The 13,329-nt window shown below is 42.6% G+C and overlaps 1 protein-coding gene across 1 annotated transcript; it reads right to left on the bottom strand.

Annotated features, from left to right (window-relative positions):
• Positions 1-141: 141 nt before the first annotated feature.
• ACAT2 (acetyl-CoA acetyltransferase 2) lies at positions 142-7,930 on the bottom strand. Its single transcript, XM_083830253.1, has 9 exons — positions 7,485-7,930; positions 7,230-7,364; positions 5,998-6,179; positions 4,902-5,019; positions 3,957-4,100; positions 3,174-3,296; positions 2,772-2,926; positions 912-1,022; positions 142-373 (listed from the first exon to the last, which is right to left on the bottom strand). The coding sequence occupies exons 1-9, from the start codon at positions 7,531-7,533 to the stop codon at positions 206-208; spliced, it is 1,185 nt and encodes a 394-aa protein (XP_083686379.1). The 5' UTR covers positions 7,534-7,930; the 3' UTR covers positions 142-205.
• Positions 7,931-13,329: the final 5,399 nt, after the last annotated feature.

Here is a 13,329-nt window from a genome sequence, read left to right as displayed (position 1 = left end):
GTGGTTGGTCCTTTTGGGCTCTGTGTTTTAAAAGCTAGAGCACCTGTAGTTAACATTAATGCTAGTTGTCAAGGCTATGATATTAATGAGCGGCAAAAAGCAGTAGAAGTAAGTTTCTTTACTGTTTAAGGAAAATTAAAGTAAGCTGCAGGACAAGTTTATTAGTGAACTCTTTCAATGTCACTCAGCATACTACAGCTTATATTCATCTCTCAACGCACATAGCTATTCCCATTCCTCCTCCTATACAGAGAGCAGCAATGCCACGCTTTCCACCTGTTCTTTCCAGGGCATGTAGAAGAGTAACAAGAATGCGACAACCCGAGGCACCAAGAGGGTGGCCAAGAGCAATAGCTCCACCTTGGATGTTGACCTGAGGGGAAAAGAAGACAATACAGAAGATGAAGTCATTTAACTTCATTGAAATTCAATGTGAATGACTACTGGGTATAGTCCCTGCATATGAATAAGCCTGAATCCTTTACAGACACTTCAAGGAAAATTAGATCAGGATCTGTAAAAGCTGTTAGAAATGGCATTCTTTTCCAAAGGGGGCCATCTAGTCATGTACCTTTATTATTCTCTGCAGCTGTTAAAAGCTGTAGGTGAGGTGAATTTAGGGACTGGAGAGTAATGTCTGTTTTTTGCCATCAATAGAAGTAAATTACAAATCTGCTTCCAGGAACAAGTTCAAACAAGCTAATTGTAACTATGCTCATGCAGTTACCTATATTTGCATAAAAATCTGCCATAATAAAGCTACAGCTTGTTCTGTTAAGAAACAATTTGCCCGCTAGCAAAGCAAGCCCACAGCTGAGTAACTTAAGGAAATGCCTCATGTGGTTCGCATCATTTCTGCCTACTCTGAATGCAATGCAGCTGCACAGAACCACCTTAAATATATTCATTACCTTTTCTGGGTTTACTTTCAATTCTTTTACTATTGCAACAGACAGTGATGCAAAGGCTTCGTTAATTTCAAACAAGTCAACTTGGTCCAGAGTCCACCCAGCTTTGTCAATCTGGTGGAACAAAACAGAGGCTTTATTAGCTTTTATGTTTTCCTCAGCACCCAAGGCAGCTGTTCATAAGACACATTACATGAAAAAAAAAAAACATTTCCCATAGCCATGGTTGATAACTTTTGAAAACAAAGAATTTCATGGTGTCTGCAGAAGTAAGTACAGCATGCTAAAACGTGCTGGCTGCTTTTATAATATCAAGGTTAATTTTTTATACCTATTGGTACTGCTAAAATTCCAGGGAGTCAAAAGTTTTCAAAACTAGGTTTTAACTGATTAAAAGGAAGTTTGTCAGGACGTAAGTCAGATTTTGTTACAGATTCTGAATGCTTAATACAATTTTTAGTACAGGAAGTAGTGAAGTGACCAGTAGTCATAGGTGGAATGGAATTGCTCTGGTCTCTCCTGCATTTATTTGGAAGTTGTCACAAAGCTTTTCCAGTGTTATTTTAGAAGACAATTTGGCTAATGTTTTCACATGAGAAACTTGTACAGTTGCCTGCTTAGGTACAGGCTTAGGCATGTTTTTGCTTCCACTCAGTTTCTAACAACAGTATGAAAAAGTATCTAAGATTTGTTATGTTGCAACAGTAAAATGCATGGTCTAGTCAATCTCTCTAGAAACTGTTGTTACGAAATTCTGAAGCAATTAACTGATCTGGAGGGTGTGAAGTATGTGATAATGCACATACAGAGTTCATATTAAGTGAACTTTTTCGGAGTACCTATAAGATTTTATGTAGTGCTAGATACTGATTGTTTATTCCACAATTTAAACTAGAAATGTGTGTTTTATGTACAAAAATGAATATTTATGGTATTGATATAGAAGAACAGTTTGAGGTCAGATTAGGAAAAGCTTCAGCTTTATGATTCCAGTTTTCACATTAAAAGCCACAGGTTGGGCGACCACGTTACGCTTCTACATTGCTGGGACATTTCAGCGATGAACAAACTAAAGTCTACATGGTACAAACAGAACTACAAAGGAATACTAGAACAGATCTGTCCCTGTTGTAAAAGAGCTCTTTTCACACAGCTTCGTGGCAGTTTACGCAAATCACCAGGGGTTGCCATGGGCTACTTCTGTGTTAGCAAGCAATACGGTACCATAGGAGCTGCTCATAATACTTGCCCTCAGGGCATTTTAGTTGGAAATCTTCTCCTGCGGACTGGACACGGTGCATCACTGCATGCAGTACCAGTATGAGCACACTGGTTGTGGTTCTGGAGTGCACCTTCTTGTTTAGTTTCAACTAAGAGGAGTCAGGCTTGTACATGCCAACCATTTTGCAGGGCAAACAAAAACACAAAGGGCACCGCCACAGATGCACGTGCTGACCCTTCTCACTGTTATGTTATTGCAAATACAATTAGGCACTGATATGAAAATTAACCTCACCAGAGCATCAGAGTCACATGATCGTCCCCAAATTCGGTTAGTATACACTTCCATTAAATTTGATCTTTAGCCACCTACGTTATCTATGAGGCCATCTATAAACTTGACTAGTGTATTTTCTGAACTCTGTTCCTACAACTATAAAATCTTTTTCAGTGAGTAGGTAGGTACTGGCCTGGTAGCACAAGAAATCTAATATACTCTCCGTTATTTTAAGTCTTGTTTTCACTTCCTTTTTTCTACTAAGTTTTCCCTATAACACAGAAAAAAGAATATATGGCCAGAAAATGAAAAGAGATTACAAAGTTTTTTTTAAATAATAGATACATAGAAAAACAATTACTTACAGCTTTCCTTATTGCTGAAATGGGCCCTACTCCCATTACAGATGGATCTATACCTGTCTGAGCCCAGGACACAACCCGAGCCAAAGGCATAAGACCTCTCCTAGCAGCTTCTGATTTCTTCATTAGAATTACAACTGCAGCTCCATCGTTTATACCTGTGGAATGACAAACAGCTGCTATGTATTTGCTGGGTAACTGCAATCAACTATTGTTACTACTGTCCAAATACTTGTATTGCTTCACAGAAAGCAAGCAAAGACATCTCATCTGCAAAAAAGTCCTCCTCCACAGCTATATGTTACGAGTTACATCTGTGCTGTCAGACATGCTGTTGCTTCCTTTAAGGTGTACTCAGCAGTAACATTCAGCTTTTCCATTCTGTTTTCAGCCTGACTGACCCACCTGAAGCATTAGCTGCTGTTACCGTCCCAGTTCCATCTGTCAGAAAACAGGGCTTTAACTTTGCCATTGTTTCCAAGTTGCTCCCATGCCGAGGGTGTTCGTCTGTTTTAACTTCTATGGGACCTGCAAAATGGAGCGTTAAACTCACCGAGGGTCTAATCGCACACGCTTGTCTAGAACAGAAAGCTGGCACAACCAACAGGTTGATTGGGAATCTATGCCATGTTCTTTTTACCAACAAGCCATTCTGACTGAGCCAAATCAGTGTGAATTAATGCTCCCTCCAGCAGCTTCTAGCAGAACAGACAGCTGGGTTTTCTGAAACACTAACAGATAAAATACTGTCTAGTTGTACAAAAGCAGATCTTGTTCTTGCTCTTCCTAAGAAAACAGCTTCTCGTCTAAGCAGAATGGTACCTTCCAAGTTAGTTGTAGGAATGTCATTGGAATTGGTAGTCAAGTGACATGAAACCTAAATTGGTTTCAGGAAAGCCCTCCACTAGTTCATCAAAGGCCTAATGCCAGAACTTTTCCCACAGGATCTATTCAATGCAAACGCTAAACAACTGATGTATGACTTCTTGAAAAATTCAGGTTTTGCACCCACATCACAAGAGGGTGATTCAAAATTAACCACTGGAAATCAAAAAAGAGAGCAACAGGTTACAGACTTACAGAACAGCTTACATAACAGGCTGCATAACTGGGAAAGCCCTGATGATAGGAGTCGTAGTAGCAAACAAGCTTCTATTTAAAATTGGCTCATTATCCTTTCACACCCACCTTTTTTAGAAGGTACAAGAACAGGAACAATTTCTTTTGTAAAATAGCCAGCTTTCTGTGCTGCCTCTGCCCTGTTTTGTGACTGTACAGCAAACTGGTCCTGTTCCCCTCTGCTAATTTGCCACTGGTTGGCCACATTTTCAGCTGAAATGAGAACAACACACAAATTAACAAAAATAACTGCTAAAATTGTAAGTACAAAGGTAGTCATTAATGTTTGCTGCAGCAAGCAGCTAAGCTCATTGAACAGTTTTCATTCTGATTTCTTGTTTTGTTTGCTCGTGATCCTCCAGAAGATTTTGTTTTGAGAGTGAACTTCACTGTATACGATTTCCTTCCAGATGATATATCAAGTTAAATACAAACATCAACAAGCTTTTGTATTTTCTTTTCTGAATTATGATGCTCAGATCTCCCAACAGCTATTTAAGAGGAGAGAACAATTCTGAAGTTACTCTGTTTCATACGCAGCAATTGAAAAAGCAGTTGCCTATGCCATCTAGGATGCAATAACCTGAGGTCGCAGAACATGTGCATCCACGCTACTCTTTACCTAACTCCTTCCCATCGTAAATCTGTGCGCTGAACACTTCAGTTACAGATAGGAATTGTTTTGGTTACTTTTCCTGAAATTAAACTGCTCAAATGAAAAAAAGATGCAGTGAGACATGGTACAAAGAGGCCCAAGCCAGGGAGTTCAAACACCTCTTTTTGCAGGTCAACACTGCATTATCTCAGTTAGGGGAAAAAATAAAGTTTTACACACAAAGCAGAAAATGCCTTCAACACCTTTCAATATTAGGGTTTGCTCTCTTTTTCATGACTACAACTTAGGGATGGCTTGAAACATCTTACTTGAAAATTCAGATTTCTGAAATTTACTCACAGCGAGTTCTTCCCCCCTTCACAGTTAACCATGTCATTTTCAGGACTGCCACCACTTACCTGTTATACCCATGTGATACTGATAAAAAGCATCTGTGAGGCCATCACGGATTATGCTATCTTGCAGGGAAGCCTCTCCCATTTTCACCCCAGCTCGCATGTGAATTACATGAGGAGCCTGCAAGAAGTATTTCAAAAGGAGTTATGCCTTTCCTACCTGTGGTACACAATACAGCCAAGACAGCTGCACAGCTCAAGGCAGACCCCCACCTTGAGGCTGCAGGTAGCAACCCCAGATCCCAGCTCACCTTTCTTTCTTGCAGCCCCCCTCACACACATACCCCTCTTGCCCCAACCACCCTAATTCCTTTTTTCCCACTGCAGGATAGAATGAGCGTCATGGTGAGGGGAAAATCAGGGTCCTTGGCCAGTCCAAACATGAGTTTCTCCATCTGTCTGATATGTCTCTCCCTCCAGGGTCTGATAGCTGGCGTGCTGTTCGGCCTCCACATTTCCCAGGCAGCAGGTCACCAACCAGCAGATGTTTTCTCTGCACAGGTCGAATCAAATGGTTCTGTGGGGCGATGCAGCCCGTGGGTCCCTTCAAACAGTTCCCACTGCACTACCAGGCAACGCCAACACCACCCTCGGCACTGACAGCCAGCGAGCCCTGGCAGAAGGCCCCACCCTTGCCAGGCATCAGACCATTTGCCCAGTGCCAACCCATGACACAGCCTTGGGCTGAAAACCTTGAAATGAAAGCACTTTGCTTCCTCTCCAGGCTCTAATTACTGAACAATTATTCTGCAAAAGAATAACATTTCCAGTTATTCGTGCTTTGGGCCTCTTGCAGCACAAAAGCAACCCTCGCTATTGCCAGCTGTCTCAAGCAAATAATTCATCACCAGAGGGCTCGATAGGAATTAAAATCGAATTTTAAATGTGATGTGTGTTTGCAACAGCACTTTTTAAGTAGCTACAGTATCATCAAAAAAAAAAAAAGCTATAAAAGACCATTTTTGCATGTGTAAATTAATTTCCAAGTGCAGAAACTGCCTCCAAAGCATTAGCCTTGAAATACATGGTTTCAACATTCAACTTCATTGCTGTTTGTTCCCCTTAAGACAGAAAATGAGAGTGCAATCTTTTGATTTACCTTGCTCATACTTTCCATTCCTCCTGCAACCACAATGCTGGCCTCTTCTGTCATTATGGACTGGGCACCCAGACATACCGCTTTCAAGCCAGACCCACAGATCATCTGGCAGCTCCATGCAGGCACGGAGTAAGGGATTCCTGCACCAACACTTGCCTGCCGAACAGGGTTCTGACCAGCACCTGCAAGAACACACAGGGGTTTTCCTTGTCTACTCTCCAAAAGCAAAACAGGCCTTGTCACTTTCCAATTCCACCAACATTTAGAGCTTGTTCCTGTTTTTAGTTGGTAGACAAAGAAATTCCCAGCAGCTGTTACCTCTCTCATTTATACATATGGTTTATTGATCAATAGTAAGATCAGTGACTTCAGCCACTTGCTACTCATAATTTTGTATTTGCAACTCTGCTGTTGACTGCTGGTGAGATTAAACACCATTTATTCAGTTTCAAATTGGCACTAACCTGTTGCACATGAGATATGAGTTGATTTAAGATATGAGTTGATTTAAATTGCTGCTAGCTGAAGGGTTTATTTCTGATATCTTCTGTACACTGTGAATAGACAACTTTCCCCAAAAATTCCCCTGGAAACCATAAGCACATTTGTGCAAATGAAAGCTTCCATTCATTCTTGCTTGCAATCTGCTGTAGAGAGAATGGGAGCACTACATACAAAGGCAATATTCTTCATCTGCATCTCCCCAGGCCAAAGCGAGGCCAGCTCTTTTGTATGTAAAGGTGGAGATAAGGAGAGCACAGCATGCTCTCCCACCATGAGCTAGATTCACAGAAATCTGAATCAGCTTTAAATATGAAAGTATTTCCTTTATTTTCTTCCTCCCTCTTTAGAAGAGGGGCTGGTCTGCCCTGCGGCTCTGCTGATCAAACATTACCCTGCAAAAAGCACATGGCCGTGTCAAAGCGAACAATTCCCTGTATCCGCATTCCCACGAAACCGAGCCGGTTGTGTGTAAGCAAGCGGCACGGCAGACCCCGCAGGTGGGTCTCCCAGCCGAACAGAGAAGCGGGCTGCGTCTCCATCCAAGCTCTGGAGCCCGTCGCTGTCAGAGAAGCGCTGTGACAAAGGGAACGCTGCCAGCCCCCGGACTGCCAGCACCCCCCGTCCCCGCCCCGCCCCAAGACCCCTCAGAAGCAGCCCCCGGCACACACAGCGCTGCGGGGACCCAACCGGGGTGTCCCCCCCCGCCGCCCCAGGGCCCCCGGCCCTACCTGCGGCCAGCACCTGGCCCAGGACCACCTCCGACACCTCCTCGGGGGCCAGCCCGGCCCGCCGCAGCGCCTCACGGATGGCGGCGGCGCCCAGCTCGTGTGCCGGCAGCGCGGACAGGGCGCCGTTGAAGGAGCCTGGAGGAGACACAGGGAGGGGAAGAGGGAGGAAGGAGAGCGGTCACCGCCCGCCCGCAGCCCCGGCGACGCCGCGCCCGGGGCTGGGGGCTGGGGGCCGCCCGCCGCCCGGCCGCTCACCGACGGCGGTCCTGACGGCCGACACGAACACCACGGGGTCTGCGCTCATGGCTGAGCCGAGCCGAGCCGAGGCCGGTGAGCGGAGCCGGAGCCGGATCCTGCACGGCGCGGCACGGCACGGGAGCGGGGCCGGCACCGGGACCGCCCCTCGCGTGGTGCCGGCGCCGCCCCTCGCGTGGTGCCGGGCGGGGCCGGGCCGCGGGCTGGGCGGGAACCGCTGAGGGGAGAACAGGGGGGAGCCGAGGGGTGCCCTGCAGCCTGCCCCTCCTGTGCTGAGTCACGGCCCAAGGGACCCGCCAGCCCGGGCGGTGCCCGAGGGTGCAGCCTGACATTAGCTTGAGTGCCAGCAGCGCGGTTTGGCAGGGCTTTTAGAAAAAAAAAAAAAAAACGAGGGACAAATTACGTCCTAAAAAAGCAAATACTGTGTGATGACGAATGTACGTGACCGTATGCAGCAACAGTGCACCTGTAATCACACTCCGCGTGTTCTGACTGATCTGAAGCTGCTGGGGTTACATCTGCATGCATAAAATGCATTTGAGTCCTCTGTATGGAAACGCCGAGTGACAGAAGCAGTGCAATTCCCAAACTGGATTCACATCAGACTCTAATCTTACTTTAAATGTAAAAACCTACAGCGTTACTACGTAGGAAAGTAACACAACTTCGGAAAGCAAGACCGTTAATCTAGATTTCACCGTTACAACAACATCGTTGGCATAAGTGAAACAGAAAAAAGAATTATCTCAGATGTCTTCAGGCGCAGAAATCTGTGGTAAATCCCGTGGGCAGCCAAATCCTTAGGTGGACTAATCTACCAGTCGCCTCAGGATGCATTAAACAGCAACAGGCATGCACCACAGCTTGTCTTCACCAATGCTGTGTGGCCAGGGCAGCTGGTAATGCTAACGGAGACCTCAGATTAAATCTGGGTGACAAAACCATGTCTGGAGCCTTTTCAAAAGACTCATCGGTAAGCAATTAGTAGATCTACCATACAAGCAAAACTCCCGAATATGTGATTTTAAGCTATAAAAAAGTGGTTGTTTTAGAAGAACATCATGCAGTTCCTGGGCAACCCTCTACGACTGAAAGTAGTCTCTGCATCTTTTCAAAATTCAGTAGAGACTGACTCATACGGAGGCAGCACCAAGTAACCTAGTTTATCAACTGTCCTGTATACCTATACGTCATTCTTAATGCAATATTTGACTGATTACAGTTTGAAGTCATCAATGCAAATACAAAATCAATAATGTAAGAAGAGCCCAGAAAACGTTAAATGTCAGCAGGTGTGCAAAGTCCAAAAATGATAATACATCTGAAGTAAGTCTTACAGACAGGATTGCCTTTTATTTAAAGCTTTCCAAATATCAGCATTGATCAGAGGATTCAGCCACTTTCCTCTCCACACTTGATCTTTAATCTGCCAACAGATGGAAAGAGTTTGAATTTGAAGGGGGCCTAGTGAATTCATGACAGCTCAGGCCAATGAGCTGACTTGCTGCTATTTTGTCCTCAACCACAAACAGCTGAATTGTTTTCCAGCTCAAGAGGAGTGAGAGACCAGCCTGTAATGCTGGGCCAGCCCGAAATGACAGAATCAAACAAGTTTTATCCAGGTATTTTTGTCTGACTTTCGTTATGCTGTTTAACTCTGCTTGGACAGTGTCCAGGATGAGATCCAAATGCATAATAGGAATGTGTAAAGGAACAAAACAACAGCAATTGCACAAGACAAATAATTAGGAAACTTGTATGGTGCAGATCAAAGTTAAGTTATTTAAACATACCAAAAAATGACTAAACATTAGTAGGCAGCTGTGCTTTGAATGCAGTGTAGTTAATGAGCAGCATAATAACCAATAGCAACCTACTGCCCAATGCCGGTACATTTTCACGTTTCTTGGAAATCTAGGCTCTGGGAAATTCAGTCAGGAAAAATTAGGACATCAGTTTGGAACAATGAACTTAACCCACTAACATTCAAAAAGTAAGGCTATGTTGCACAAAGTTTACATGTTATCTTCCCATGAACACAATGAAATGGACTCGTGCCTTGTGTAAAATACTCAAAGATTTGGGCATTTTCCTTTGGTAATGGTTGCTCAGTTTTATTAGGAATAGGCTAAAACTTAGAGCAGTTCAGTGTTCACTGATTTACTCTTTTGCTAAAAAATGTTTTCTAAATTTAGCCTGTCCAGATATCAGTGTTGTTACCAAAATATAAACCTTTGCTTTCTACCATAAATCTGACATTTGGTTGGTGAATATTTACAGCAATACTTTTGTTGAGGATGTGAGTTAAAAAAAAAAAAAAAAGCCACATCTTTTACAGGAAAAAAAAATAATTTAAATTCGTAAATCTTGAAAGGAGGATAGAAAAAACTTTTTTTTTTCTTTTTTAATAATTTTACAACTTTACTGTTATATGAAGATCTCTAGTTTTTAAAATCTCCTTCCCAAGTAATGGTGCTAATATTAACTTTGCTGGGTTCCTTACAGGAAAAAAAATGCCTATTTACCTATATGGGATTCCTCTGGGAAGATGTGTCTCCTCTCCTTCCCCATGCATGTTGTCTTGCATCATTCTGTATTATACAGTGATAAGAAACTGGTGTGCTCCTCTGGTCACCTGTGGAGATGTAGCGTTATTGACATCCTCATTGATGCTGACAGTTGATCTGCAGCTGCACAGGGACATTCATGGCAGTGAAATAAGCAGATGCCAATGTGTTTCCAAGATCAATACCTAAGTTTGAATCAGAAATGATCCATCTTCATGTTTTATGGAGCTGTCTCTTTGCTGTAGGGTATGATACTTCTAGTATTTAAATTTAATATAAAATAATCGGCCAACATTCAGGACTTCTCTTACTAACAGTGATAAGAGTATCCTGGTTTTCTGCATTTCTGTTTTTTTTTTTTCTAATTGTCAGCAGCGTGAAACACATTTTAATACTTGTGCACAATGTGCATTAAAACCAGCACCTTCAAAGATAAGAGTGGACCCTGCCTCAATAATTTTGACACCTCAACATACTTGGTAATTCTGGGGTCCATAGTTCTCACCTGAATGCTTTTAAGAGGCATTCACCCTTCAGATGCATATTTTCTGTGCTTAGTCTGTATTTGAAATTACTTTTATTCTTGCTAGGGAATATGAATTGTCCTTTGGTTGGTTTAAGCAAAAAGCAATGTTTTTGTTCTTTGACAAAGGGACAGCAAAGTCACATTTTTTGCTCCTTAAAAAGTTAACTCAGGTACCAAAACAAGTTAGCTTGATAATTAGCATAATTTCATGAAAATTAGAACCTTTTTCATTTGGGGGAGATCTGAGAAAGCTTTTTCTTCTCTCCACATACTTTGACATTGTGCCAAGATAATACAGGACATTCAGGCTTGCTAAACACCTTTAGCAGCTCAAGAGCCTTTCTAGGGTCTAGGAAGAGCATTCATTCTTTTCCCAGATTTTCTCACTAGGCTACTGATGCACAGTTGCCTACAGATAGGTTCAGCATATAAAATACACCTCAAAGAACAGGCTGTTTTCCTAATGAAGATGAGATTTTCATTATCTAACATTCCTAAACCTCAAATTCCATCCTGATTAATCAGGTCCTTGGAAGTCAAGTTCCTGATAAGTAAAGAAAATGTTTTTGGCTGTGTTAAGAGCCATCTGTGTTTTCCTTGCAACTGTGTTTGTCAGGGAAAGCTCATAATCTAATCAGTATTTAAAAATAATAATGTTCTCTTCCTCTCAGACAGAAAAAAACTTTGTGATACTAAAACCACTGCAACTTTTATATGGCTTAAACTTAGGTGTAGTAGGTACCCAGCTTATCCTTAGTAACTACATACAAATTAGTGCTTCAAATGCAAGCTTGCAGTATTTATCAAGCATCGCAAACCCAAATTTAATTTGAGTCACCATTTGGTTGTAATTGTAGCTTAATTGATTGATTGCCTTTTAGGGGATGTCTTCAGGAGACCCTCTGCAATTTACTTAATAGTGTGGTCAGCCCCCCCCCCCCCCCCCCCCAAATTCTGATTTGCACTGTATTGCATTCAGGAACTCGCAGGTGTGCAGGGGCATTACAAGTGCTGCAGTCCTAGAGACTACTGTCAAATTGGCGCCATGGACAGTAGAGTTTTAAAATCAGCTGAATAATAATGTACATGCTTTCATGAGATCTTATATGTAAATCATAAAAAATTACCATTAATTAAAAGAGAAGGTTCTCTAAAGAAATTCTTACTATCTCTTGCTATAGAAATGGAAGAAAAATACATTGCAATTCCAGTAAGATCCTTAGAAATCTCTTATCAGGGGAAATAAAGAAAGTATTAAGGCTGCATTCTAGGATTCAGAAAGCTTTTGCAAGGGAGGGAGAGTTCATGGAATTCAAATATGGGCTTTTTGGCGTCTAAATCTCTACCTGGTAATTACCTGAAGTACCTCTCCGTATCACTTTTTTCACAGTGCAGAAATACATATGTTTTATTTTTCCACCACATCTGTAGGCTACAGCAGCATTTTCTAGTGCCTCTTAAGAGCTCATTCTCCGCTCCTGCAGCAGGCGTACCACTGTTTTGCCTTCCTCCATCTTATGTCCTTACAAGTCAAGGACAAACCTTTGAAGAGCTGATTAGCATTCCTTTAGTTTGTTATTTTGAGGTTGCTTAAAATGCTAAGAAATGTATGTAACAGTATTCCAAACTATCCCCCCCCCCCCCCTTTCCCTACTCCTATTTCTTAGCTTTGTTGACCTGCAGACTATCACTGCCATCTCTTGTAGTTTATTCGGTGAGTCTTTTATACTCAGCGGTGCGATGCAGGAATACCCAAGTGCTCTGCCTTGATCTCAGCTGGGCCAGAGTTGCCCTGCACCCATCTGTCTGTCCATCCATCCATCAGTCTGTCCGCCCAGGGTGCAGCACCGGAGGGGTCACACTGTGCCTGCAGCTCCAGAGCTCCCCTGACCACCCCCGTGCAGGGCTGTGCCCATGCAAGCACGGGAGAGGGTGAGGCAGCCCAGGTGAGGGCACGCAGAGAACAGATGGAAAACTTAGCCATGAATATGCAACAAATAGCTTCCTTCTAAGTTTAGAAGTGTCTTAATTGTTGCTTTGTTCCACTTGGTGTCATTGTCAAAGCAAAAGGTGAAAAAGAAATCCAGACATGAGCAGACAAAAACAATGACAAGCCGCAAGCTTTCCAGCAGGAAAATAATAAAGTGAATGAACTACATGCTGGCATTCGAGGAACGCAGAATGAAACTAGAGGAGCCAATACAAACAGATTTAAAACAAAAATGGGTTCTACTTTTATTAATATCCACTGAGCAGGCCTGGTAGGTAAGAGTGGGCCAGAAAGAAGGCAGCCCGTTATGTGCCAGTGCAAGGGGGACACTTTAATGCCAAATGATGTTCTCGACCAGTCATTTTTCCTCTTAGTGTAATCAACTTTTCCATCAAAGCCAAATGTAGGAGAGTCAGCATTAATTTTAAAACACAATTCAAGTGACTTCATAGGTCATAGGGAAGAGATGCAAACACAATATGCTTCATGAAATGGTTAATTTCACCTTAAACATTTCCTGCATTTACTTGCAGAAAGCTGTACTGTACACATTGATATTGGTTCTTATTTAATCTTAACATTATCTATATTGTACTGCTTTCTGAATTTTGCTTTTTCACTGGTGTTTTCCCAGATCCTTTTTCATTGATATTTTCATCTGAGAACAAACAATGCCGCTAGGAGTTATCTTGGTACCATAAAAAAAAAAATTACTCCAGTTACCATACCGTAAGTGCAAGCCAATGCAGGTGTTGGTATGTT

Source organism: Anser anser, assembly GCF_964211835.1.
Source record: "Anser anser genome assembly, chromosome: 3".
NCBI lineage: Eukaryota > Metazoa > Chordata > Aves > Anseriformes > Anatidae > Anser > Anser anser.
This window is presented reverse-complemented; position numbering and strand designations above follow the sequence as displayed.